The sequence below is a fragment of the Prionailurus bengalensis genome, chromosome E1 (assembly GCF_016509475.1).
Source record: "Prionailurus bengalensis isolate Pbe53 chromosome E1, Fcat_Pben_1.1_paternal_pri, whole genome shotgun sequence".
NCBI classification, from domain to species: domain Eukaryota; kingdom Metazoa; phylum Chordata; class Mammalia; order Carnivora; family Felidae; genus Prionailurus; species Prionailurus bengalensis.
The window spans coordinates 1,551,930-1,578,778 of NC_057347.1; the positions used below are offsets into that span (position 1 = coordinate 1,551,930).

Here is a 26,849-nt window from a genome sequence, read left to right on the forward strand (position 1 = left end):
GAACCCACGAACCGTGAGATCTTGACCTAAGGCAAAATCAAGAGCTGGACACTCAACCAACTGAGTCACCCAGGCGTCCCTTTCCTCAAGATGTTTTCAAGTGCGGCAGGAGTACCCACACCGACCTCGCCAGCCGAGGGAGGGGCAACTCTGTAAACCAGAGATCATTGCACCAGACACGGAAACAGGTGGATTTTACGGGGTGTAAATGGTGCTCCACTCAAGCGGCCGTGGAAATCAGCACGCCAGCCCTCTGGCACTGTGCCCGCACGCAGCAAACACTCGGTAAACACTAGCGATTAGTAATCGTGTAATAAAGGGATTAAAGAACAGAACACTGCAGACATGTAAAGTCAGATTTTTAAACCAGTCAAGAATTAAGGGGCTGGGTGAACCCTCGGCGTCACTTGGCTCATGTCCCCTCCTGTCAAAGATAAGGCAAGTTAGGGGCCGGCGGGCCGAGTGGCTCATTCAAGGTCTGCCTCTCGAGACCAGCCCTGGGGCCTGCTGGACGCCCACAGGCGGGCTTCCCATCGCCACCCGGCCAGCGCCTGGCACACTGGGACGTGTGGGAAATGGACGGCGTGCATCTCTCAGGGAAGAAACGATAGGCCGGAGAGCACGGAAAAGTCACGGGGAGACTACCAGGGAGCTCCCTGGCTGGGGGCAAACTGTGGGGAGCCCCCCCCCCCACCAGCGAGGCCCCCCCGCACAGGGATCCAGGCCGTGAGGGCCTAGGCGCCGGGCAAGGCGAGTTCCCGGCCAGTCAGGCCCGGCGGCACATCACCGAGGCCGGGGCCCAAGTACACAGTCCCGTCTGCTGCCGCCTGATCTGGGACGGCCCTGTGGCGGGAGCTGGGCACACAGGGAACACGGCAGGGCTCCCGGGAGCAGTCTGTCCGAGGAGCCCCTGGGGGGCGGGGGGGGGGGGGGGGGTACAGCTGCGGAGCAGCCTGGCCTCGCGGTTCGGCTCGCCCCTGGCCTGCCACGCAGCTCCTCCGGACGCCGAGGGCCTTCCCTCACAGTCCTGGAAACGGCTGGGCCGGGCCGACTCCTCCGCAGACCAACGACGGGTTCCCGCTCTCCAGCAACGCTGCCATCTTCCCGGGAAACTTCATGGCACACGCGGAAGGGTCTGAAGCTAAGAGACGCTGGCTGGCTTATGGCAGCGCTAAGCAGTGGGTGCCAGAACGGGTGCCCGCGGCGTCTTTCTGACGCTGCGGGAGGGAACCTTCCGCACGTCCGCTGGGCCGCGTGGGGGCGGGGGCGGCACCGCGGGCCTCCGTCTTCCCTGGAAGGGTAACAATCCGGACTCGATGGCCAGTCCGCACCCGAGCGTCGTGGGATCCGCTGGGGGGCGCGGCGGGGAGGGCCAGAGGACAACGAAGGGCCGAAACGGCCCTGGCGGCCCAGGCCGGCGCGCCGCAGCTCCCCCGCGAACAGCCCGCAGAAGCGCGCCCTCCCCTCCAGCCGGCTCCGCAGCAGGGGCCGCGGGGGCGCGCCGGCCGGCGCGGGCTCACTGCGCGCAGTGCACGCTCTGGTGCCGCAGCAGGTGCGAGCTCCTGCTGAAGGTCCGGGAGCACTGCTGGCACTCGTACGGCCTCTCGCCCGTGTGCGTCCGCTGGTGGAGCGCCAGCTGCGACAGCTGGCCGAACGGCTTCCCGCAGCGGTCGCACTCGAACGGCTTCTCGCCGCTGTGCACCTTCCGGTGGAGCAGCAGCTCCGAGCCGTCCCAGAAGGTGCGCGCGCACTCGGCGCACTGGTGCGGCTTGTCGCCGCGGTGGATGCGCCGGTGCACCGTGAGGTGCGAGGTCCGCCGGAAGGCCTTCCCGCACTCGGGGCACTCGAACGGCTTCTCGCCCGTGTGGATGCGCTCGTGGCGCAGCAGCTCCGAGTTGCCGCGGAAGGCCTTGCCGCACTCGCCGCACACGTACGGCTTCTCGCCCGTGTGGATCCTCACGTGCCGGATGATCTCCGAGTTCTGGCCGAAGGTCTTCCCGCACTCGCTGCACTCGTACGGCTTGTCGCCCGTGTGGATGCGCTGGTGCCGGATGAGCTCGGAGCTCTGGCCGAAGCCCTTGCCGCACTCGCCGCACAGGTAGGGCTTCTCGCCGGTGTGGATCTTCTGGTGGCGGACGAGGCCCGAGCTGTGCTTGAAGGCCTTGCCGCACTCGCCGCACTCGTGGTAGCGCTCCTCCGTGTGGATGCGCTGGTGCTGGATGAGCTGCGAGCTCACGCGGAACGCCTTGCCGCACTCGTTGCACGCGTACGGCTTCTCGCCGGTGTGGATGCGCTGGTGCAGCAGCAGGGCCGAGTTCTGGCTGAACGCCTTGCCGCACTCGCCGCAGCGGTAGGGCCGCTCCCCGGTGTGGATGCGGTGGTGGTGCACCAGGTGCGAGCTCTGGATGAACGCCTTGCCGCACTCGGTGCACGCGAACGGCTTCTCGCCCGCGTGGATGCGCAGGTGCCGCCGGAGGCTGGAGTTGGTCCCGAACGGCTTCCCGCACTCGCCGCACTGGAAGGGCTTCTCGCCGCTGTGCACGCGCAGGTGCTGCGTCAGGTGCGAGTTCTGGTTGAAGGCCTTCCCGCACTCCCTGCACGTGTGGGGCTTCTCCCGCACGGGGCTCCTCTGCGGCGCGGGGGCCCCCGGGGACGGAGGCGGGGCCGCCGGGCCGGGGCCGCGGCCGCGGCCGCCCTCGCTCGCCGGGTCCTCCTGCAGCCTCTCGCTGGACGGGGACCTCTTGACGGTCATCAGCCCCGACGCGACGCCACCGCCCCGGGAAGACCCGGGCGCCACGCTCGCGTCCACGGACTCTCCCGGGGGCCGCGCCCGCGCGTCCGCTCCGAACTGCCGGCCCTCGTCGGCCGCCCCGGGGGGCTCGGGCTCTTCGCAAACCTCCTCCTTGGGAATGATCTCCGTGTGCTCAGTCCCCATGTCACGATCTGAAATGACAGAGGGCAGGCACGTGAAGTGGCCGAAGCTGGCGCGGCCGGGAGCTCCAGCCCGAGGGTCTGGTGAGAGGACTGGGCGCCCGACCCCGAAGACAGGGACTTGGGAGGCGGGTGGCCGCACTAAACCCACGGCAGACACGGACCGAACCGTCAGAGGAGGAGAGGGGAGGGCAGAAATCGGGTGTGGCCGGTAAAGGGATGCTTCAGGACAGCCGCCTGCAGAGGCTGCGGAGGTTGGGAAGGAAGGTACACCGGGAAGGCGGCCGCGTTTCTAGATGGGTCTATGGAAAAGGCTGGGGCAAGGGGCGGAAAGGACCAAGTGACACAAGTTAAGTGTGGGGTTGAGGGAGGAACCCTCCTTAGTGCGGCACGGCGGCCCTCACCAGGTCTACGCTACGGGGCACTGGAAACCGGGGCTGACCATCCAAAAGGGGACAGTGGCCGGGCCAGCCCCAGAACCAAAGGAAGTCCTCCTGGCTCGCCTACATCGGGTGGAGTTGTTTCCAGCTTAATCCTCTCCAGACGGTCAGCGCGTTGCGTCCAGGCCTACCGTTCTCTTCCCTACTGATGCGAGATGCTGCCATGCCACAGCCCGGAGGTCGATGTTGGGGTCAACGTCTAGACGCCATATAGTTCCAGGACCTGTCTACTCCTTCCCTGGCACCAGAGCCTCAACCTACTGTAGCTTTACTGGACTCTTCACTATGTTGGACAAAGTTCTGTCTCAGTCTTCTTTTCCAGACGCTTCCTGTCCACGCTCCTACTTCTCCAGATCAATTTTAGTACAATTCTGTAAGATTCCCAAACGTATCCTGATGTTTTTGTTTTTATATCCATCACATCTCTGTTGTACGTCTTCGCTCTTCGTGAGTGTTCTTACATTTCCTAACTGGTTGTTGTCTTTATATATAGCGATGTTCTTTGTTTTTACAGATTGGTTTATAAATGGCCTCTTTATAGGAGTTTCCTAATGCTTTTTTTAGATCTCAAGGCCTATGCTTTTTAAACTGCTAAAAGCCTGTGGCAAAAGTTTTAGTTATTACCCGATATCTATTCTCGCCCACCTCATCAGCAATGTTTAGCATAGCAAGGAATCTAACTAAAGAAATACATTCTTCAGCTTTCTTTGCGGCTGGGTGTGGGCACGTGACCAAATGCTGGCAGGTGTGACAGTAAAATGCAGACAAAAGTACACGGGGCTCTGGGAAGTCTCCTCAGGGGTGAGGGATGCATTTCTTCGCGTTTCCACACTGTGCGTGGGGCAGAGCGCCCTCTGGGACGCGAGCACACCAGCTTACCCTACGGCCAGACCAGAGCCAGAAGGATCTGGGTCCCTGACGCCTCCTCGGAGCTGACATGCCAGCCTGCAATGCCTGCCTCTGCACTTGTTTATCTAAGAGGCAAACAAGCGTTCCCCTCCCTGAAGCCATTATGGCTTTTTGTTTTGGTTTTACGAAGCCAAACCTATCTCTGCCTAGTACAAAGGCCCTGGGGATTTAGCTGTCCCTGTCACAGGACTGAGCTCCAAACGCTAGGAGAACGGGCTAGCCTCCTTCCAGGTGTTCACCAGAGCTGATGCTGCACTGGTCCTTGGTCCAGGGCACCGAGCTATGCCCCACAGCCAACCTGAGGAGCACAGGCCTCCGTCAGTAAACGTGTTCACTGCGGAGGGTGATTCTCCAGGGGGAACGCGCAGCTATGGGACTTTCGCCTAAAGACAAGGCAGGGTCGTGGAACGGTTTCTAAGCCAAGCAGTGACACGGCCCATGGTCAGATGAGCATCTCAGGCAGAGGCACGCTATCGGCCAATTAGTGGACCGACTAGAAGGCAGCGGGCCTGGGCACGGGGAGAGCAGGGAGAAGGTGGAGTCCGTCACCAAGGCGAGGGGCACGCGACCTCACCAGGGCAGCAACAGTAGAGGGAGTGAAGCGGAGGCCAGCTGGACAAGTGGTTTGGAGGTCCGATCCCGTAAGAGGTGACTGGAGTGGATACAGGTGGAGGGAAGAGGGAGGAGTCCAAGGTGACGCCCGGGTCTCCCTTTATGTCAGAAACGGTGCCCCCGAGGCTGGGGAGACTGGAGGAGCAGCTAGTTTAGGAGGGAGGGGGGCGGAGGAACTCTGTTTTGCACAAGAGAAGTTTCAAGACTCCCATACAGAGTATCATCCAGGAATCCATTAAGAGGTCCTGGTCTAAAGCCTGGTCAGCCCAGAGCCCCGGAGCTGACGGTGCCCGGCGCAGGGGGCGTGAGGAGGGTGTGAGCAGCCACAGACGCACAGAAACCTGGCGAGCCCGGGCTGACTCTGAAGACCGCCCCGGTTATCTCGTCTTTCCCTCCAGAGCTTCCCCCCCTTCTCCGCCCTACAAGGCTAAGCTCTGCGGCAAACGTCAGGGGGCCCCCCGCTTCCAGCTGTGCTCCGCCGATGGGGAGCCCCCACGGGAGACCAGAGTGGGGAGGAGTAAGGTCAGGGTGTCTGTGCCCCTGGTCCCTCCCCATGAGGCCACCCGGGGCCGGCGTCCCTCAACCAGAAGGCAGCGCTTCTCTGCCACCCAATGGTCTCACAGCCCAGGTTCAATGCCCTCTCCCGCCTCCGGTCTCCTGAGGCCTGGGCAGCGACCCCTCCGGGGCTGCCATCCCCAGGCTCCTCGATACCCTGCCCACACCTCCACCGTGTCATTAACCTCTTTGCAAGTAACCTTCCTCACTTATCCCAATCCAAGTGAGTGGCTTCCTGCTGGACCCTAACGATAAAGGGGTGAGTAGAGGAAAGAGGGGCCCACCGACAAGAGAAAGAACAGTTAGTGAAGGAGGAAAGAACTGGAACCATGTTCTAGAAGTCAGCACAGCATTGGCAGAGAGAATTAGAAAGGGCCGCCTGCAAAGTGTCTCCTGGGACAATTAGGTGACCTGTGACAACAGACTGTGGCAGGAGAAGCCGCCAGGTGGTGAGCTGATCAATGAATCTGCTGCTTCTTTAAAAAAAAAAAAAAGTCTTAGGGGCGCCTGGGTGGCTCAGTCGGTTAAGCACCCGACTTCGCTCAGGTCATGATCTCACGGTTCGTGGGCTCGAGCCCCACGTCGAGATCTGCGCTGACAGCTCAGAGCCTGGAGTCTGCTTCGGATTCTGTCTCCCTCTCTCCCCACCCCTTCCCAGCTCATACTCTGTCTCTCTCTCAAAAATAAACAAACGTTAAAGGAAAAAAAAAAAAAAGTCCGGATGAAAGGAGAGGAACACGATGGGCACTAGTGTGAAAAGGCAAGGGTGTTCGCCGACGGGAGACGGGAGAGCCCTGAACGTGTTTGCGTTAGAAGGGACGGTGCCGGTGGAGAGTCAGGTTAAGAAGGCGGCGAGACGACGTCACAGAAGAAATGAAGACGCCGACAAGGAGGAGAGACCAGGGACGAGCGGTGAGGGAAGGGGACCCGGTGACTTGGGCCAAGCCACAGGCACGCACAGGATGGTGGCCGCCAGCCCCGCCCCGCCTGGGCCTCTCCCATCCCCTCCCCTCCCCCTCTCCGCCAACATCTCCCTACACCCTGATCTCCTATAGGAAGATCTCCTATAGGATCCTAAGCTGATCTCCTATAGGAAGCCCCAGTTCTGGGAAGCGCTTGGTGTTGCCCCTCAAAATGACCTGTCATCTTCCCCCCTCACCCACTGCCAGCACCTCCTCCAGCTTTCCCATGGGGAAGAGCAGCCACCCAAAAGCTGGATTTCTCCTTTCTGTTGAACTCTTTGGGAATTATAGCCAAGTATGTATCTATACAACTGTAATGACCCACTGAGAGAATTTAGCTACTTCTTCATCCACGGCACCATGTGAACTGGGCAGGACGGTCTTAAAAAACTCTCTCTCCAGGGGCCCCTGGGTGGCTCAGTCGGTTAAGCGTCCGACTTCAGCTCAGGTCACGATCTCGCGGTCCGTGAGTTCGAGCCCCTCGTCGGGCTCTGGGCTGATGGCTCGGAGCCTGGAGCCTGTTTCCGATTCTGTGTCTCCCTCTCTCTCTGCCCCTCCCCCGTTCATGCTCTGTCTCTCTCTGTCTCAAAAATAAATAAACGTTAAAAAAGACAAAAACAAAAAAAACAACTCTCTCTCCAATACTCGGCCGAGAGCAAGTGCCACAAGCAGGTACTTGAGTCCCTGTCTACCCGCAGCCTCTCTCCGGTCTCCCCTTGTCACCCCCCTCTGTCCTACAGCCACCATCGCCCAGCTCCTCGCAGTGTCAGAATCCACAGAACCCACACCTGTACCACCCCACGTGGACAATCACTTGTTCAACTGTTCAAATGTACGATGAAATATTTTGGAAGCCGACTTACAAATAGTATGGGGAACGCAAAGCTTTTCAAGTTATTTAAAGGAGCATTTGAGCAAAGAGGTTGACACTGCCCCCCTACACACGCTCTGCAGATCTGACCTCAGCAAGGGGCTCCAGGACTGAGCCCCCAGAGTTAACCCAGTCAAAGCAATAGCATCTCCCCTGCCAGTGACTGCTCACGACGGCAGGGACTGGTTCAGGAACGTCCATATGCCTTCATCTGGGTCAACGATATGTGGAGAAGTTTGCTGGGGGCTCCTGGGAACAGTTCCGACCGTCGCGACACAGCCACAGCGAGACTTCTATACGTGGCCGCCTGGAGCTGCTGCTGTCATTTCCCTACCAGCTCCTGGATGAAGGCAGGGAGAACTAAGGAAACCGAGGGCCAGTGGAGCGAGGGCCACTAGACTACCTCAATCCTGCAAGCGTCTTACTTCTCCACTTCCGATTATGAGAATTTGTGCACCCGCGTATTTTTAAGCCACTTTGGGTCGTTACTACAGACAAAAACATCTTAACGGACACACCCTCCCCCTAGAACTTCTGAAAGGCCAGGTCCTCGAAAGCTTTCGTTATCTATCAACTAACTGCAAGGACCAACTCCTCCCCCCAGTCTTCACTAACACTTTCTGGAAGGAAGGTTCTCCCTTGGACCTCTGAATTGCATTTCACTCACCTCTTTCTCCGCACTCTAATTACCATGTGGCTTCCTGCTCACTGTTCCCCCATGACCTATATAATAAAAACTTCCCAACGTGGCCCCCAGGCCCGGCCCCTTCCCATTTCCTGGCCCACGCTCTCCAGTGACCCCTGGAAGCTGTAGTCCTGCCCAGGGCCCTGCAGCTCAAACACTTCCCATTCTTTAAGGCTTCTCTGCACTTGGAAAGTTATTCCCATTTCCTGGAATGCTACTGCCCACCTCGGGCACTTCACAAATATCCACGAGACTCCGCTCCAACACAGAGAGCCCATTTCCTTCCCTGCCCCTGAGCCTCCTTCATCTTGGAGCAGTGACCTCAGATCATGGTTTCTTTCGCCCCTGAGCAAGGCCGCTGTTCTATGCATCCTGGGACTCCCAGCGCCCAGCACGTTTCGGGGAGCTGGGAAACACCTCTGTTACATGAATTTGCACAGACGTTTCATCTACACAACGAACCTGTGACACCCTTGAGGACTAACCGGAGACTTCATTCATTTTTGTATCCCAAGAGCCTAGAACGGTGCCGACACACAGCCGACGCCCATCACTATTTGTAAATCCACGCCCCTTCTCCCGGTCCGGAGGATTTGGGATTTAAAGCACGGTCTTCCTACTCTCCCCGGTCCCCACCAAGCCCCGGACGCCAGGGCCCGGTGAGCCGAGCCGGGGCGCAGGCGGCCGCGGGGCCCTTCGGGGTGACCTGCCGGCCCTCGCGTACCCGCCGCTCACTCGGAGGGGGGTGGGGGGGGAGGGGGAGGGGGAGGGGTGGGGGCGGCGGCCCCACCCGCGCCCGACTGGAACGCGACCCGCGCGGGGACGGTCCTCCCTGAACAGGCGGGGAAATTCGTGGGGGGGGGGGGGGGGGAGGGAAGCAGACAGCCCAAGGTCACGCGTCCAGCTGGGGTCGGGACCGGGCCTTGGTGTGGCGCGTCCGCTCGGCCCGCGGGCCGCAGTCCAGGGACCGGCCCCCCGCCCCGTCCCACCCCGCGCCGCCCCGCGCCGCCGTTGGGGGGGGGGGGGTGGTTAGGTGTCTCACCGCGGCCGCTCCCGCCCCGCCGCGCTCCGCTCGCCCCGCTCTCGCCGGGCTCCGAGCTCCCCGCCGCCGCGATCTCGGTCTCACGGGCGACCGCGGCGGCCGCCTCCACTTCCGGCGTGCTCGGCCAATCGGCGCGCGCCGCCCTCGGCGGAGGAACAGGTGGTCGGCCCGCCCGCCCCCCTCCCCGCCCGGGCTGCGCCTGCCCTGCCCTCCACCCGCGCGCGCGCCCCGCCCCGCCTCCCCGCCGCCGCCGGCGCGGTTGCCCGGAGACGCCGGCGCGCGACGGCGCTCCCGTCTGGCGCGGGGTCACTGACGAGCCGGGTCCTCCGGCCGTCCTAGAGCGGCCCCCGGGACGCACTTCCGCCGCGGGGCCGGCCGCTCTGCGCGCCGCCGTCGTTCCCCCCGCGTGCACCTGCGCCCCGAGCGGGCGGCTGCGCCTCCCGCGCCTCTCGGCCAGCCGCCCTCTTCCCTGAGCGCCGGGGGCCCGGGAGCGGGCGGGCCGTCCGCCCAGAGGTCCGGGGGGCTTGCTCGCGGGAGGGACCCCGGGTGAGAGTGCGGGGCGAGCGGCTCGGGCCGCGGCTCCGCATCCGCCGCCGGCCTTCTCCCGTCCCGATCGAGGGTGCCCGGCTCGCCCCAGCCCTTGTGCTCACTGCCGGTTACTTCCCGTGCCCGCCCTTTGGGTTTCAGGTCTCGGTTCACAGCTGACATCGCCGAGGGGCTCCGTCCTACCCAGGGTAGCCTCACACTGCCGCTCTCCTCCCGAACACCAGTTCGCAGGGCAGGGCTGTGATTGGGTCTGGCGCTCACATCGTGGAGTGGTAGGAGCAGCCGAGTCAGGGTCCCCGGTCCGCCCCAGCCGTCGGGGCCCCGCTTCTTTGTCCGCCCCACCGCCATCCTGCAGAGTAAGGAAGGGAGCGTCTGCCCTCAGAAAGGGATATTGTGTGTGTGTCCAGCGCACACCCCATCACAAAGGAAAACTCTCTTGTGGTCACGTAATTCGGCCCAGCACTGCAGCCGTCCACACCAATATCCTGAACTCCTCTGCCCCACCCACTTGCACCTGCCCGAGAAAGTTGTCAATCCTGGATCGGCAGAAATGTCCTTGGCTAGGCTGCCAACAGCTAGCGGGAAAAGTGTTTTTTGAGAAGAGCCCCAAGATAAATGTATCGTTTCTCCCTCCCGGAGGCCTTTCAACCGCTGCCCAGAAATGTTCTATTTCTCCCGTAGGCTTGTCTACCATTTTCCAAGAGTTCTACTTCGACCTTCTTCATTTCGCCCAAGCTTTTATCCAACCCATGATCCACCATCACAGTCCTTTCAGGCAATATTCCTCTCAAGGAAAGATGCCCAGACTGCAGACGCATCCTGCCTCAGCATGGAAGGTGGGAGGCATTTGGTTCCACTGATTTGGATCTGGGTTACCTGCATTCATGAGCATCTGCCTTGGGGTGCCTGGGTGGCTCAGTCGGTTCAGCGTCCACCTTCAGCTCAGGTCATGATCTCACCAGTTGTGAGTTCAAGCCCTCTTAGGGCTCTGTGCTGACAGCTCAGAGCCTGGAGCCTGCTTGGGCGCTCTCTCTCTCTCTCTCTCTCTCTCTCTCTCTCTCTCTCTCTCTCCCTGCCCCATCCCTACTTGTGCTGTCTTGCTCTGTCTCTCAAAAATGAATAAACTTTCATTTATCAAAAAAATTTAATAAAATCAAATATATTTTGATTTCAAAAATCCAAAACTAAATCAAAAATATTTATCAAAAAATAAAACCTTTTTTTAATTAAAAAAACTGGGCATCTGCCTCAAGAACTGCCTCTGAGCCCCCTCATCACAAGGCGCTTTCCCATATGAGTAGAAGTTATTTGCCATCCCCAGGGCCCAGGCAGTCCTACATGGATATTTCTGAGGCTCACTCTCTCTTTTTTTTAAGTTTATTTTGAGAAAGAACACAAGTGGGGGAGGGGCAGAGGGAAAGAGAATCCCGAGCAGGCTCCCAACAATCAGCACACAGCCCAAAGCGGGGCTCGAACCCACCAACCATGAGATCATGACCCGAGCTGAGATCAAGACTTGGATGCTCAACCGACTGAGCCCCTCTGAGGCGGCTTTTTGAGAAAACAGCATGAGAGGGAAAATTCAGTCCCAGGATCTACCCGCGTTACAGGGTCATGTGAGTTCCCGACATGACCAGAGAAGCTTACACCTGCCACAGTGACACCTAATTCTACCTTCATGGTGTCCTTCTCCCAGCTAAAGACGTAGCCCACCAGAAAAATCTTGGATGAACTATCCATTCCTCCGGAAACATCCCTTCTCCGTGATGCCACCTTCCTCCCGAGGCTAACGCAGCCCGTTTGCCAAAGTCCACGCTGTTCACCCGCTCTTCATGCTGTGTCCTCCCTGACACCATGCGCCCACCCACAATACTGTCCTCGTCCCCACCGCCACTGAAATCTGCTAACTGTGATGACCCCTCAGGGTCGCTCTCAGACAAAAGGGTCCCTTTGTTTCCGAGGCTTGCTTTTGCTGCCTAGCCCTCAGATTCTCTTTCTAGACTCATCCCGGGCTCATTGCCTTCCCCTCTTGCTGAAACCCACTGAATTCTGCAGCGTGAGTCCCTCGCGTGATCCCTGACCGCACTACTACACTGAAGCCACGTAAGAAATCACGATGTGTCGGGGCGCCTGGATGGCTCGGGGGGTTAAGCGTCTAACTCTCGATTTCTGTTCAGGTCATGATTCCACGGTTTGTGGGTTTGAGCCTCGCGTCGGGCTCTTCACTGACAGCAAGGAGCCTGCTTGGGATTCTCTTTCTCTCTCTGCCCTTCCCCCTCCCCTCAAAATAAATAAAAACTTAAAAAAAAAAAAAAAGAAATCCCAATGTGTCGATCATATCCAAGTGGGCAAAATGCTTGGCTTTGAGGCTTGGTTTATTTTATTTTCATTTTTTTAATGTTTATTTATTTTTGAGAGAGAGAAACAGTGCAAGCAGGAGAGGGGGAGGCACAGAATCGGAAGCAGGCTCCAGGCTCTGAGCTGTCAGCACAGAGCCTGACGCGGGGCTCAAACTCACAAGCCATGAGATCATGACCCGAGCTGAAGCTGAAGTCAGATGCTTAACCAAATGAGCGACCAGGCGCCCCTTTTGAGGGTTGGCTTAAATTTTTTTTTTCAACGTTTATTTATTTTTGGGACAGAGAGAGACAGAGCATGAACGGGGGAGGGGCAGAGAGAGAGGGAGACACAGAATCGGAAACAGGCTCCAGGCTCTGAGCCATCAGCCCAGAGCCTGACGCGGGGCTCGAACTCCCGGACCGCGAGATTGTGACCTGGCTGAAGTCGGACGCTTAACCGACTGCGCCACCCAGGCGCCGGAGGGTTGGTTTAAAAGAACCAAGAGGCGGTGCGCCTGGGTGGCTCAGTCTGTTAAGACTCAGGTCATGATCTCCCGATTCCGGAGTTTGAGCCCCGCGTCAGGCTCTGTGCTGACAGCTCAGAGCCTGGAACCTGCTTCATATTCTGTGTCTCCCTCTCTCTCTGCCCCTCCCCAGACTGGCTTCTGTGTGCTCTCTCTCTCTCTCTTTCTCTCTCTCATAATAAATTAATAAACTTTGGGGCACCTGGGTGGCTCAGTTGGTTAAGCATCCGATTTCGGCTCAGGTCATGATCTCACAGTTCGTGGGTTCCAGCCCCGTGTCCGGCTTTGTGCTGACAGCCCAGAGCCAGAAGCCTGCTTTGGATTCTGTGTCTCCCTCTCTCTCTCTGCCCCTCCCCTGCTCATGCTCTGTCTCTGTCTCCTTCAAAAATAACTAAACATTAAAAAAAAAAATTTTAGATAAATAAATGAATAAACTTTATTTAAAAAAAAAAAAAAAAAACAACCAGGAGGGGGCCCAAAGGACTCGGTGACTTGTCCAGGTGTGATCAGATCAGAAGCAGGGAGACCAGGGTCAGCACCCACACCTTCAGACTCCTCTCCAGGTCCCTCTCACTCCAACCCGACTGCCCTCCTGAAGTCCCACTCAGGACACAATCAGCCTCCACCCCGTTAAGGGGCCCCGAAGCATGACCCGGGCCGGCTGCGCACCAGTCCTTTGACCATTAGCTCCAGAGAGGACACATCTGATCTGTCACTTACAAAATCCACATTTACCTTACCTGTGCAAAGCGTCTCCCATCCACCAAGATAAAACGCCAAAGGTGCAGGCGGGGCTCTTGACCCGGCTCCCCTCCCCCCTCCCCCCTCCCGTAACACCTGATTCAGAACAATCGCATGCGCAAAGCCCTCTCTGCCCCTTCCCTTCCCTTCTTCTCGCTCTGACACTCACCCGCCGACCTTCCTGACCCTTGGCGCCTGGGCTCCCCTGACCTGTCGCGGCTTGTGTTCTCTCCTAAGACCGTTTGCCACCTCCCCACCCAGTGACGGGAGCCTGACCTGCCCTCTGTGACTGTGCCTGTAACACAGCCCTGACCGCAGACGCTCTGTGCGTGCTGAGACACGCTCGTGGGAAAGTCCTCCCTGGTTAACTTGAATTTCAACAACGGCCTTCAAGGAATAGTGCTTAAGAGTGTCGCCTGGGTGGCTTAGTCGCTTGCGTGACTGACTTCGGCTCGGGGGATGACCTCGCGGTCTGTGAGTTCGAGCCCCATGTCAGGCTCTGTGCCTGCTTCAGATGCTGTGTCTCCCTCTCTCTGCCTCTCCCCCACTCGCACTCTGTCTCTCTTGCTCTCACAAATAAAAAAAAATTAAAAAAAAATTTTTTTTAATAAAGAACTCCTCAGAGCCTGTCCATCCCATCAGATCAATAGTCATCACGCGGCTGAGAACTTTTTCATAGGCCTGGATGAGGAATGTTGGCTGGCACCAGAATCCACAATATCTATGTAACATCTGGGGGGGGGGGGGGGTCAGTGAACCAAAATATAACCACCAAAGGGCCGGCTGAGGAGACTGGCTGATCCTGGTGACTGGGGAAACTGGGAAAGCTCAGAAAGGGAAGGATTCTCGCGTGGAATTGGGGTGAAGAATGTGAGCAACCAGTGTAAGCGGCTGGAGTTTGCAGACACTTCAAATACATCTTGGGTTTTGTTCCTCTCTTGTTTTTTTTAAAGCCCCAACGTGGGGCTTGAACTCACGACCCCGAGATCAAGAGTCGCAGGCTCCACCGACCGACCGGGCCGGCCAGGCGCTCTCCTCCCTTCTTTTTTCTCGTCTCCCTGGACACACGTTTTACGCTCCACCCAGTATTTCTTCACCTTCGGACAGGGCCACCCCCAGACGCGCCGTAATCAGTTCTGTAGGTCATACATTCTAGACGGTGAAAACCAGACCCTTCCCTACTCACGACCGAGCGTGGGGTTTGATCTGTTGTGCTGGACCCAGGGGATGACACGCTGATCTAATCGGTGTCGTAGGTCAGACGTCTAACCAAGACGTTAGAAGAGTCTGGGGCCATTTCCAGCAGTCGTGCGTAATTGTTGACAGCCCCCAGGGCACCCCCCCCCCAAAAGCAAAACAGCATCACAGGAAATGGAGAAACGTCTTCAAATTGCACATGTAGGTCACAGCTCCCATCATCCTAATACATACTGCTTAATATGAGATGTGGGTTGTTAGGGGGAGGGGACATGGGCACTGAACTTGGAGGTGACCGGGCATCACGGAGAGGGATATAAATGATTATCAGGCTTGTCAAAACCAGGGGGACTCTCTTCTCTTAAGTGAAGCCCTAAGTGTTAAATGATGCAACACAGGGGCGCCTGGGGTGGCTCAGTCGGTTGAGCATCCGACTTTTGATTTTGGCTCAGGTCACGGTCTTGAGGTTCATCGGTTCAGACCCCACCCACATAGGGCTCTGGGCTGGCAGTGCAGAGCCTGCTGGGGGTTCTCTGTCTCTTCCCCTCCTTTTTAAAATTTTCTCTTGACGTTTATTCATTTTTGAAAGACAGACAGAGCATGAGTGGGGGAGGGGCAGAGAGAGAGGGAGACACAGAATCCGAAGCAGCTCCAGGCTCCGAGCTGTCAGCACAGAGCCCGACGCGGAACTCGAACCCACAACCCGTGAGATCATGACCTGAGCCGAAGTCGGACGCTTAACCGACTGAGCCACCCAGGCGCCCCTGTAGGTAGGCAATCTTGAGGGGTACAGGAGCAGTAGACGCCTGTATGTGTCCCCGTGTCCTCTCCCTGCGCGGGGCTGAAGACACAGTGTCCTCGATGGGTGTCTGGTGGAGCCACGAGCCACGAACCAGAGTCCAGCTGTGGCCGGAAAGCAGAGGAGAAGGAAGGAGGACGTTGCGTGTCAGAGTGCTTCTCAACCTGGCACGGCCACCATTTTGTGTCATGGGGTGTCTTAAATCAGCTGTCCACACGTCCGTGAGCCCATAAGAGTCCACGTACAGACCAATCCCCCTCTTCTAGATGCTTCCTGATTACTTCTGCATCCAGGGACGTGTTGACACATGCACACTGTATGTTATAGCCGTAAGAGTACTGCTTAGAATTTAAAATGTCATAACCGGAGCGCCTGCCACCTCCCGCCATTAAAGGAACCTGGTCTCTCCCGCCAGCCCGGCTGAAATTAGTCACGACAGCAGTGACTAGTGGGGCTTACTCAGGGTCATAATTTCCTGAGATGACAGTGTAACGAGGGGAGGGGAGTTGTAAGGTAGTCATCACTCCATACGTCATTGTGGACTCACCGTCGACAGGCACCTTTTCCGAGCAATGGCTCTCTTTCATATGTCCTCAGACTTCCTGGCGTGATAGGAAGTTTTAAATAATACGGTGTCCTTAGCACTGGCCTTTCCTTCCAGGACAAGGGATACTTTGAGGGTTAAGACCAGAGGCCCAGCAAATGGGAAAGAGAGACGGCTTCCTCCGGGACAGCCAACCACAGCCAGGCCCTTTGCCTTGTCTCTCGTCCAGAGACCGCGGTTCACAGAAGCAACGTACGGACCAAGGAGGTGAGGACAAGGGGCAGCGAGCAGCTGCGCATCGCACGATAAATACGCGGGTACATTCGAATCGCTTGACTTTTTGTCATCTCTTTTTCCACAAGATGCAAGAGTCCGGCGGAAGGGATTTTCACTTCCGGCACACGCGTGGCAGTCTTCCCTGAAATACATTCTTTGACGCTGTAGAACTCGACTTAGGCCAGAGAGCCCCTTCGCATCGATTGCTTCCAAGCAGTCTGTCTCTTGTATGAATCCTCCGGGGTCAGTTAAGGTGCGAGCGATGATCGAAGGCCTTCGGACACGACACTCACAGGCCTCCTCTGCAGAATGAATGCTTTGACGGTGGGTAAGACTCAGCTCTGATGGAAGGTTTCGCCACCCTCAGTAAATTACAGGGTGTCTCTCCGGAGTAGACTCAGTGATGTAGAAGTCGTGGCCTCCGAGGCAAGGCTTTCCTGCAGTCGTTACGTCCCAATCGGTTCTCTTGGAACGGGAAGGCTTTGCCTACATTTCTTGAATTCTTCAGTTTTCTCCCCCCACGATGAGTTCAATAGTATCTAACGAGCACTAGCCTCCCTTTGGCCCTCTGCCATTCATTATGTTTCCATGACTGTTCTCCAGTATGAATTATCCACAATGGAGTACGGTGTGAATTTTTTTGGTCACACATGGCATTTTTACCTACTTCACTGGTAAAGATTTTTTTTTTTAATTAAAAAAAAATTTTTTTTTTCAACGTTTATTTCTTTTTGGGACAGAGAGAGATAGAGCATGAATGGGGGAGGGGCAGAGAGAGAGGGAGACACAGAATCGGAAACAGGCTCCAGGCTCTGAGCCATCAGCCCAGAGCCCGACGCAGGGCTCGAACTCACGGACCGCGAGATCGTGACCTGGCTGAAGTCGGAGGCTTAACCGACTGCGCCACCCAGGCGCCCCAGCGCCACCCAGGCGCCCCTTTAATTTTTGATAAAACTCACTCACTCAGTCAGTGAAGCCTCCAGCTCTTGATTTCAGTTCAGTTTCAAGTCATGATCTCACAGTTCGTGTCGGGCTCTGTCCTGACAGCCCAGAGCCTGGAAACTGCTTCGGATTCTGTGTCTCCCCCTCTCTCTGCCCCTCCCCCACTCACACTCTGTCTCTCTCTCTCAAAAATACACATTAAAAAATTTTTTCTTTGGGGCCCCTGGGTGCCGCAGTCGGTTGAGCGTCCGACTTCAGGCAGGTCACGATCTCGCGGTCTGTGAGTTTGAGCCCTGCGTTGGGCTCTGGGCTGATGGCTCGGAGCCTGGAGCCTGTTTCCGATTCTGTGTCTCCCTCTCTCTCTGCCCCTGCCCCGTTCATGCTCTGTCTCTCTCTGTCCCAAAAATAAATAAACGTTGAAAAAAAAAATTTAAAAAAAATTTTTTTCCTTAATAAAAAAACAAAAAAAGAGTCGCACACTCTACCAATTACAGCAGCCAGACCCCGCCTCCCCCGGCCACCGTCTCTCCAACCCAAAGTCCGTATCGCTGTGATCTCGACAGCACCCCTCATGGGGACCCCTATTAAACATGTGGTCCCCGAGAACCCCGCACGTCTTAGTCAGCTCAGGCTGCTCTCACAAAACCCCACACGCTGACTGGCTTCACAATTCGTGTCTGCTGCTCACAGTCTGGAGGCTGGGAAGTCCAAGAACAAGGTGCCGGCAGATTCGTTCCTGGTGAGGGTCTCTCCCATCACCTTCCCCAGAGCAGCTCTTTCTGCCCACACGTCCTGTCCCCGTGCTTTAATAAAATCACCTTCTTTTGCCAGTCACCTTCTCTCTGTGTCCCCACGGGGCAGGGACAGAGCTCTGGTCCCCCTTTGTCTCCTCGCAGGGGCACTAACCCCATCGTGAGGACTCCAGTCTCACGACTTCATCTAAACCTAATTCCCTCCCAAAGGCCCCACCTCCAAACGCCATCCCCTTGAGGGTTAGGGCTTTAACACGGGAACTGGGGGAGGCACGGGGGTGCGGGGGACAATTCAGTCCATGGTACCAGGGGAGCCAACAGGGAACACAGCCTGTGCCCTCGACAAGCTCAGAAACTCGTGTCGGGGGAAAGGCGCCAGGTTGACGAGAGCAAGGCCGAGGGAGGACAGGAGGACGGGACACAGGACCAAGCGTGGACAGTCATCATGGACAGAGAGGCCGGTGCAGGCAGCACTGGGTGCTTCTGAGGGCCGCTGCTCTCCGGGTCACACGCACTTGCCGTTCCCCTTCGGCCATTTCTTCTCCCCTTGAGTCTCTTGGCGTCCCTCCACTCATCCCTCTTCCCTTCCAACCTTTCCTCCTTCCCAGAGCTCTTGGGCTTCCCTAAAAAACAAAGGGATTACTGGCCTCCACTAGACAAGTTGTAACCTTAAACTAAGTCAAATCCACCTAGGAGAGCCTAATAAAATCCATCGAACATAGTTTAGAATCTCCGTTCATTTTTTTTTAATGTTTATTTTTATTTTTTTCCAACGTTTATTTATTATTATTTTTGGGGGGGGGGACAGAGAGAGACAGAGCATGAACGGGGGAGGGGCAGAGAGAGAGGGAGACACAGAATCGGAAACAGGCTCCACGCTCTGAGCCATCAGCCCAGAGCCCGACGCGGGGCTCGAACTCACGGACCGTGAGATCGTGACCTGGCTGAAGTCGGACGCTCAACCGACTGTGCCACCCAGGTGCCCCAATGTTTATTTTTGATAGAGAGACAGAGGGTGAGCAGGGGAGGGGCAGAGAGAGAGGGAGACACAGAATCCAAAGCAGGCTCCAGGCTCCGAGCCATCAGCCCAGAGCCTGATGCAGGGCTTGAACCCATGAACCGTGAGATCATGACCTGAGCTGAAGTCGGCTGCCCAACTGACTGAGCCACCCAGGTGCCCCTATTTTGTTTATTTTTGAGAGAGAGAGAGAGACAGAGAGAGAGAGAGAGAGAGAGAGAGAGAGTATGTGAGCAGGGGAGGGGCAGAGAGAGAGGGAGACACAGAATCCGAAGCAGGCTCCAGGCTCTGAGCTGTCAGCACACAGCCCGACACGGGGCTCGAACTCATGAGCCGTGAGATCATGACCTGAGCCAAAGTGGGGCGCTGAACCAACTGAGCCACCCAGGCGCCCCAGATCTCTGTTTGTTTATTGAGCCCACTGGAGTCACAAAGACTGACAGTGATGGGGAGGCAGATGGTGAAAACCAAACTTATCCCCAATAAAGGATCTCACACAGGGCTTGCAAGCCCGGTCAATGTTAGCTATTGATACAATTTCACATGCCCACATACGAAAGATAATTCTTTAGTATCTCGTGAGTGCTTTTTTTGTTGCTATTATGAATGGAAGTGCTTTTCCTATTTATTATCTGGTTCTGGTTTGTCACTGGAAAATATTCATTATTATGTCCACCTTTTTTGGTTGTTGTTGTTCATTTTATTTCCATGCAGTTTTGAGGTAAAACTTAGCGCATATACAAAGGATAATTTTGTCTCCCTGTCGATAGTTATGACATTTTTTTAAGGTAGGTGTAATTAGGGTTTAATTTTTTTTTAATGTTTACTTATTTTGAGAGAGCATGCATGAGCAGGGGAGGGGCAGAGAGAGGGAGAGAGAGAGAATCCCAAGCAGGCTTCTTGCTGTCAGTGCCAAGCCAGACACGGGGCTCGAGCCCACAAACCACGAGATCATGACCTGAGCCGAAATCAAGAGTCGGACGCTTCACCGAACCACCCGGGCACCCCAACAGTTATGCAGCTTTTTGTTTCCAATATTTTTTGTTGTCCCCCCCCCCCTGCTTTATTGAGATAGAGTTGAAATATAACACTTAAGGTGTACCACGTGTTAATTCACACACTTGTATATTATAACATGATCACCACATACCTCCAGCACGTCACATAATTACCATTTCCTTTTTGTGGTGAGAATATTCAAGATTTACCGCTTGGCCGTTTTCAAGTACCTAACACACCATTATTAGCTATTATCACTATGCTGTACGTTAGCTCCCAGAAACTTAACCTCATAACTGGAAGTTTATACCCTGTAACCCCATTCCCCGCCACCCCCCTCCCCCCAGCCCTGGTAACCACCACTCTGTTTCTATATACGTCTTTTTTGCTTTATTTATTTTGAGAGAGACAAAGACAGTGCAAGTGGGGGAGAGCGAGGAAGCCAGAGAATCCCAAGCAACCTCCACACTGTCCGGAGCCTGACTCGGGGCTCGAACCCATGAAATCGTGAGATCACAACCTGAGCCGAAACCAAGAGTCAGATGCTTCATCGACTGAGCCAGCCAGGCGCCCTGTGAGTTCAACATTTTTAGATTTCACATATAAATGAGAGCACACAGCCTTTGTCTTTCTCCGTGTGACCCACTTCACTCAGCGAAGTGTCCTCCAGGTGCATCCGCGTGGTCACAAAGGACAGGATTTCTTTCCTTCTCATGGCTGGATAAGATTGTACAGGGGCGCCTCGGTGGCTCAGTGGGTTGCGCATCTGACTTTCGGCTCAGGTCATGATCTCGCGGTTTGTGAATTCAAGCCCCGCGTCGGGCTCTGCGCTGACCGCTCGGAGCCTGGAGCCTGCTTTGGAGTCTGTGTCTCCCTCTCTCTCTCTGCCCCACCCCCACTCACGCTCTGTCTCTCTCTCTCAAAAATAAATAAACATTAAAAATTTAAAAAAAAATTCTGCTGTATGTATAATACATGTCTTCATCCGTTCGTCCACTGATGGACCCTTGGGTTGTTTCCATATCTTGGCTATTGTGAATCACGCCGCAGTGACCACAGGTGTGCAGGTATCTCTTCAAGATGCTGTGACTCTGGAGTCACAAAGACTTACAGCGATGGGGAGGCAGATGGTGAAAGCTCTGGATCTCTGTTTCCAGTCTTAACGCATTGGCCAGAACTTCAGAAAATTGGATTAAACAGCGATAGGACAGGGAGCCTATAGAGAGGCCAAGTGAAAGCCTAAACAAATACAAACCACCACGGGAATAACAGTGTCAAGTCAAATGGTGCCTTTCAAAGTGGGGGGTGGGGAGAAAATCGCCGAGGAGGAGCTACAAGGCATCGCTGCCCCACAGAGCCTCACGCCGTGGGACGGGAGCTCTGTCCCCCCTGCCCCCGGTGCACAAAGAGGCTCCCCCTCTTCAGTCGCCCCTTGGAGGCAGGGTGCAGGCACGCTGGGACACCCAGGACAGAGATGGGTCCCTTGTAGGTTTCTGCCTGGAAGAGGAGCTGGAAGAGCCTTGCGAGGCCTCTTAACCCCCAGAGGAGAGAGGCTACGCGGGGTGGGATAATGGCCGCCCAGCGTAAGCCCATCCCGCGGGGTGGTGTTCTGGAGGCCTTAACCTCACTCATTCATTCTTTCACATGCAGCGAAGTTTCAGCCCCGTGGTCTCCTTGGGGCTCCTGGATGGTGCCAGACACACGCCGGACTCAGGACATTTGCACATCCTCCGGCCTCTTCCTGGCGTGCTCCCCCTCCAGGGGTCTGATGACTAACTCTCTCACCCCCTTGTGTTTCACTCAAAGGTCTGGACGCCTCATCTAGGACTTGCACATCGCGCCTCCCTCCGCTTACACACGTTATGCCCCACCCCCCTGCTCTTTTTCTCAGCAGGTGTAATTATTCCACACGCGGTGTATCCTGTTTACTGGTCCTAATTATCGTTTTGTCCCTCCGCTGGGATGTAAGAGCTTCATAAAGGTAGGAATTATCCCCTGCTTTTCTCACTGCTGTGTCCCCAGAAGCGTCCCATCTAGGCACAGACAGACGTGGCCACAGGGCTGCAAGGTGGGCGGCGGGGAAGACACCACACAGGTGTGAGTGACGAGCCGGAGGTACGGGCGCGGCCAAGGCGACCACACTCGGAGGCACACCCATCAAGCAAAGGGCGCAGCCAAGGGCCGAGCTGGGTGCATCAAAGACCAGTGTGGGCTGAGTACATGGCAACTTAGTTTCTGCTGGATGAACACGCTCTCCCGGCTTGCTGGCTGCAGCCAGGACCAGAGAAAAGCAGCCAGGTGTGAAAAAGGCCACTCAAGTGGGGCGCCCGGGGGGCTCAGTGGGTTAAGCATCCGGACTTCGGCTGAGGTCATGATCTCACGGTCCGTGGGTTCAAGCCCTGTATCGAGCTCTGTGCTGACAGCTTGGAGCCTGGAGCCCGCTTCGGATTCTGTGTCTCCCCCTCTCTCTGCCCCTCGCCAGCTCACACTCTGTCTGTCTCTCTCTCTAAAATAAATAAACATTAAAAAAGGGACCTGCTACAGCCAGTCCAGATTGCTCTATGTCAGTGACTCCTCCTCGCGCTCCCCTGACACAGGACATAACCCTTCTCCAGCGGTGTCTGTGAGTTTCAAGTTCCTCCATCACCTGTTTCCTGTGCTTTCATTTCTCACATTTTTAGGTGGTCTGGGTGTGTTTTCGCTTTTAAAAATTCATTCAACTTGTTATTATGGAAATTTTCCAACGCACACCGAGGTGGACACAGTAACACCAGGAACCACCACGTACTCACGACCTCCATCCAAAGACCATCCCATCGACCGGCAGCTAGTCTTGCTTCACTGATGCCCCAACCGCAGGGGGGACGGCTTCCTCCACCGCAATGGCGCGAGTTGGAATCTGCTTCTCTCGGGGGATGGGAGGAGAGTTTAAAACCACTTCACTGAGATATAATTCACATATCATAAATTTCACCAGGGGGGCCTGGCTGGCTCAGCTGGAAGAGCCTGTGACTCTTAATCTCAAGGTCGTGAGTTTGAGCCCCATGTTGGGGGTGGATATTACTAAACGTAAATAAATAAAAATGTAAATAAAAACTTTATTTACTTACTTATGGGATTTTCTAAATGAAATCCCCAGGTTGTTTTTTTTTTTTAATTTTTTTTTAACGTTTATTTATTTTTGAGACAGAGAGAGACAGAGCATGAAGGGGGGAGGGGCAGAGAGAGAAGGAGACACAGAATCGGAAGCAGGCTCCAGGCTCTGAGCCATCAGCCCAGAGCCTGACGTGGGGCTTGAACTCACGGACCGCAAGATCGTGAGCTGAGCTGAAGTCGGACGCTTAACCAACTGCGCCACCCAGGCGCCCCTGTTTTTTGTTTTTTTTTTTAATGTTTATTTAGTTTTTGAGTCGGGGGGGGGTGGGGTGCGGACAGAGGATCCAAAGTGGGCTCTGTGCAGACAGCAGGGAGCCCAATGTGAGGCTTGAACTCGGGAACCAGGATATCATGACCTAAGCCAAAGTTGGGATGCCCAGCCAACTGAGCCACCCAGGCGCCCCAATAAAAACTTTAAAAAATATATACACTGAGGGGTGCCTGGGTGTCTCAGTCGGTTGAGCCTCCCGCTCCTCCTTTTGGCTCACGTTGGGTTCCCAGAATCGTGGGATCGAGCCCTGAGTCCGGCTCTGTGCTGAGCACAGAGCCTGCTTGGGAGTCTCTCTCTCTTTCTGCCTCCACCCCTCCCCACAGCTCCTGTACCCGCATGCACTTTCTCTAAAACACACACACACAAGGTACAATTCAGTGGCTTTACCACCATCCAAGTTTAGAACATTTTCCTCATCCCCAGAAACATTGTAGCCATGCGCCAAGAGAAGTCACCCCCCCAGGCGCTGCAGCCCCAGGCAAGACACTCAACCACCTCCTGTCCTGCTCTGAACATTTCCTACAACCGAACGATATGTTGCCTTTGCTTCTTGAAGTCTTTCAAAAAGCTCAGTGACGCCAGGATTTACTCCAAGGTCAAAAGCTCCAGCACAGTCTAACCTCGGCACCTCCTCCCGCTGGCCGTGTTCACACCCGGACTGAGCATCCCAAGAGTGGTCCCTGCTGTCTCCTGCTGTCTTCTGCTGTCTCCTCCGCTGCGGGTGTCCCCTGCCTCCCGGTTCCCCCTGCCTCCCGGTTCCTCCGACTGTCCAGGCCTCCGAGGAAAACCTTATTGTTTGTCAAAACAGAAACAAAAGCAATGCCCTTAAAAGGAGACAAGCCGCGGCAGGGGGAGGCCCAGGAGGACGAGGCGTCCCAGGCAGCCTCCTCCTCCCCGGTCTGCACAGAACCCAGCACAAACTGGGAAGACTCCCAAGCCGGGGTGTCTGTGGTCTGTCCCCTCCTCCAAAGAAAGCAGGGCTGGGGAGACCCCGTCCCCTGCATGCCGCCCTCCGCCCCGCGTGTAGCTCCTGTGTTTACTACACCTCGCAGCATTAGGAAAGCTTCTAAAAGAGAAATCATCTGCAGAGCGAGGCCAGTGGCATTCTGCTCCGCCAGGGTTAACCGCAGGAACCCGCATCAGGGGAGCCGCACCCCCATCCTCCACCGCTGACCTTCTGGCCCCCTTTCATGGGAATCCTTCTCAGCCAGCGGAAGGCAACACGTCTGACGCAGGTGGAGGTGCCTGGGAAGTGCGAAGCCATGGGCTCCCCATGAGCCTGTGCTTTTCGGAGGGATGAGAAATGAGGCGAAGAAACTTACATACTGGAGGCGATAGGATAAAACTGAAATCTCTACTTACTCTGTATCTTGCGCTGTGAAAACTGGGTTTCTGTTGGTTTCTGTTTTCTGAAAGTGTCCGGGACCTTTTCATTAACATTGAAAGAGTTGTTTTCACAATTCTAAGACTTTTTTTTTGTTTTGTTTTTTTAAGTCATCTCTACCAAGGGCGCCTGGGTGGCTCAGTCGTTGAGCGTCCGACTTCGGCTCAGGTCATGATCTCACAGTTGCATAGTTCCTGAGTTCGAACCCCACGTGGGGCTCTGTGCTGACCCCTCAGAGCCTGGAGCCTGCTTCGGATTCTGCGTCTCCCTCTCTCTCTCAAACATTAAAAGAAAAAAAAACTCTTAAAAAAATTTTATTACGTTCCCTTCCTTCCCTTAACACATAGGGTAACTTCGCCCATAAGTTGTGGCAGCCGATTCACAGGTGGCAGCAAGGGCAGCTGCCCCTGGCCTGGGGGCGAAGGGGGACCCTAATCCAGCGCACAGACCATCACCACGGCCCCAGCGTCCTGGTCCCTCCACTGAGGAGCGCGGGCCACTCACTGGAGCTCGAGGCGCCTCCCTTCCTTCCGCTGCACGTCTCCGTGGGGGTGTTGGGATTAAATTTCTGTACTTGCTCAGCTTCACACAAAGCAATCCCTAGTGTGGGGGCACCGGTCCCCCTGAGGTCTGTCCGCTCCCCTTGCACAGACCCCTGCAGCTGAAGATGCCCCAGCAATGTCCCTTCTGTCCCCTTTGGGACTCAAGACTGTCCTTGATGGGGAAGAAATGCCAGCTCCGAAGGGGGTCAGGTCGTCCCTTCTGCAAATCGAGGAGGCAAACGGGTCTGGCAGGAAGAAGAGGTCCCGCGGCCTCTCGCATCCGACCTGCGGAGCCGGAGCCTCAAACCACCAGCCCCGTCCACGCGAAAAGCGCCGCCTTCTGCGCCTGCGCGCCCCGCCCCTGGGGACCTCGTGGGCGCGCACGACCGCGGGGCCGCGCACGACCGCGCTCCCGAGGCTCTGTGAACGCGCAAGCGAGCGCGGCCCCAAAGGGAACCTGCGCCTTATCTCCCCCTGGCGGGAGGCAGCGGAACAACAAGGCTGGAGGGAGACGTTTTGAGGGGCGGGGGTGCCCGCCCTGCGGAGGGCTGAGCTGGAGAAGAGCTTTGACCTCACGCCAGACCTGACCTCGCTGTGCTTCCCAAGGCTTCATCTCCAGTTCAGAACAAGGGAAAAGGGAAGGCACCAACCTTGGGCTCCTCATAGGTGCCAGGCCGTTTGCATGCATGCAGTATCTCATTAAATGTTCCCAACAGCGCCATTGGGTTGTTAGTCCCGGGTCCAGAGAAGAAACTGAGGCCCATGCAGCTAATTAGTGAGGTGGCCGTAATGCGGGTCTGGGCGCTCCCCGGGCGGAGGGCAGCCCCCCCAGCCCCCCCCCCGCCCCCGCCCCCGCCATGGGGATCCAGACTTGCACTTGCAGAAGGCAGAGCTGCTTCTTCCAGCTGAGAAAGCTCACAAACATGAGAACACTTTCCACGGTCATTTCTAAAGAAGCTTCGCTTGCTAAGCAGGAGAGCTCTCCAGGTTAGTCCATGTGCCTGGGGCATCGACTTGGAGCTATCGGAGCTCAGGGCCACACCTTCCCAGGTATCTGGAAACATGTTCCTTCTCCAGGGATTGGGGGGGGGGGGGGGGCGGGGCGGGGTAGCCGAGGTGGAAACGCTCACGGATAAAGCTGTCAGGGATACCGTAGGTTAATGGGCCGCTCCCACCACTGCGCAATTGTTTAAAGCTGAGAGGAGCAGTTTCTACAGCACCCATCTGGTGGCCAGACCTTTAGAGGAGACATTGTCTCCAGACGATGCCACAGTCTGCTGGTCTTTGACCTCGGCAGGGGGGCGGGGGGGGGGGGCAGGCACTAAAGCCAGCCTTAGCAGGCAGCTGGATGTGTTAAGGAAGCAGCACAGAGCGGTGGGGCTATGGGGAGAGCCTGAGACCCGGGTGAGGTTAGGGGGGATACTGAAAGCCAGCCTGCCTTGGGTAGGCAGCGTCCCCCAAAATTCTACTGGTACAGGACACAGGAGCCCAGTGGCACCCAGGGTTTCAGAGAGTTCACATGAAGGGATACATTGGCGGTGTGGGCAGAGTCGGTGATCGGGCAGGAAAGGAGGGTCTCTCGGGATGGCTAGTGGAAGGTACCCAACGTCTACCTGCACCGAAATGTCATCAAGTCCCCGCTGACCTTACATCTTCGAGCCAAATTAGAAGCTGGGAATATATAGAAAGGTATGAAGAAGGCTATTTTTTCAAGAAAGTTTTGGGATCTCCAAATGTATTTATTCAAGATCCCGAAACTCCAGGTGAAAAAGCAAAAAGTCCAAATGAGTACCTAACAAAAGGAAAAAGCCT

At 56.3% G+C, this 26,849-nt stretch overlaps 1 protein-coding gene across 4 annotated transcripts; it reads right to left on the bottom strand.

Moving 5' to 3' along the window:
• Positions 1 to 297: 297 nt before the first annotated feature.
• On the bottom strand, positions 298 to 25,444 carry ZFP3 (ZFP3 zinc finger protein). 4 transcript variants are annotated; one of them, XM_043582768.1, is made up of 2 exons: positions 24,474 to 25,385; positions 298 to 2,943 (listed from the first exon to the last, which is right to left on the bottom strand). In XM_043582768.1, the coding sequence occupies exon 2, from the start codon at positions 2,933 to 2,935 to the stop codon at positions 1,517 to 1,519; it is 1,419 nt and encodes a 472-aa protein (XP_043438703.1). In that variant the 5' UTR covers positions 2,936 to 2,943; positions 24,474 to 25,385; the 3' UTR covers positions 298 to 1,516. The 4 variants fall into 4 exon arrangements, 3 of the variants coding, with proteins under 3 accessions (XP_043438703.1, XP_043438702.1, XP_043438701.1); XM_043582767.1 differs by lacking the exon at positions 24,474 to 25,385 and adding an exon at positions 9,008 to 9,154; XM_043582766.1 differs by lacking the exon at positions 24,474 to 25,385 and adding an exon at positions 3,439 to 6,004.
• Between the last annotated feature and the right edge of the window lie 1,405 nt (positions 25,445 to 26,849).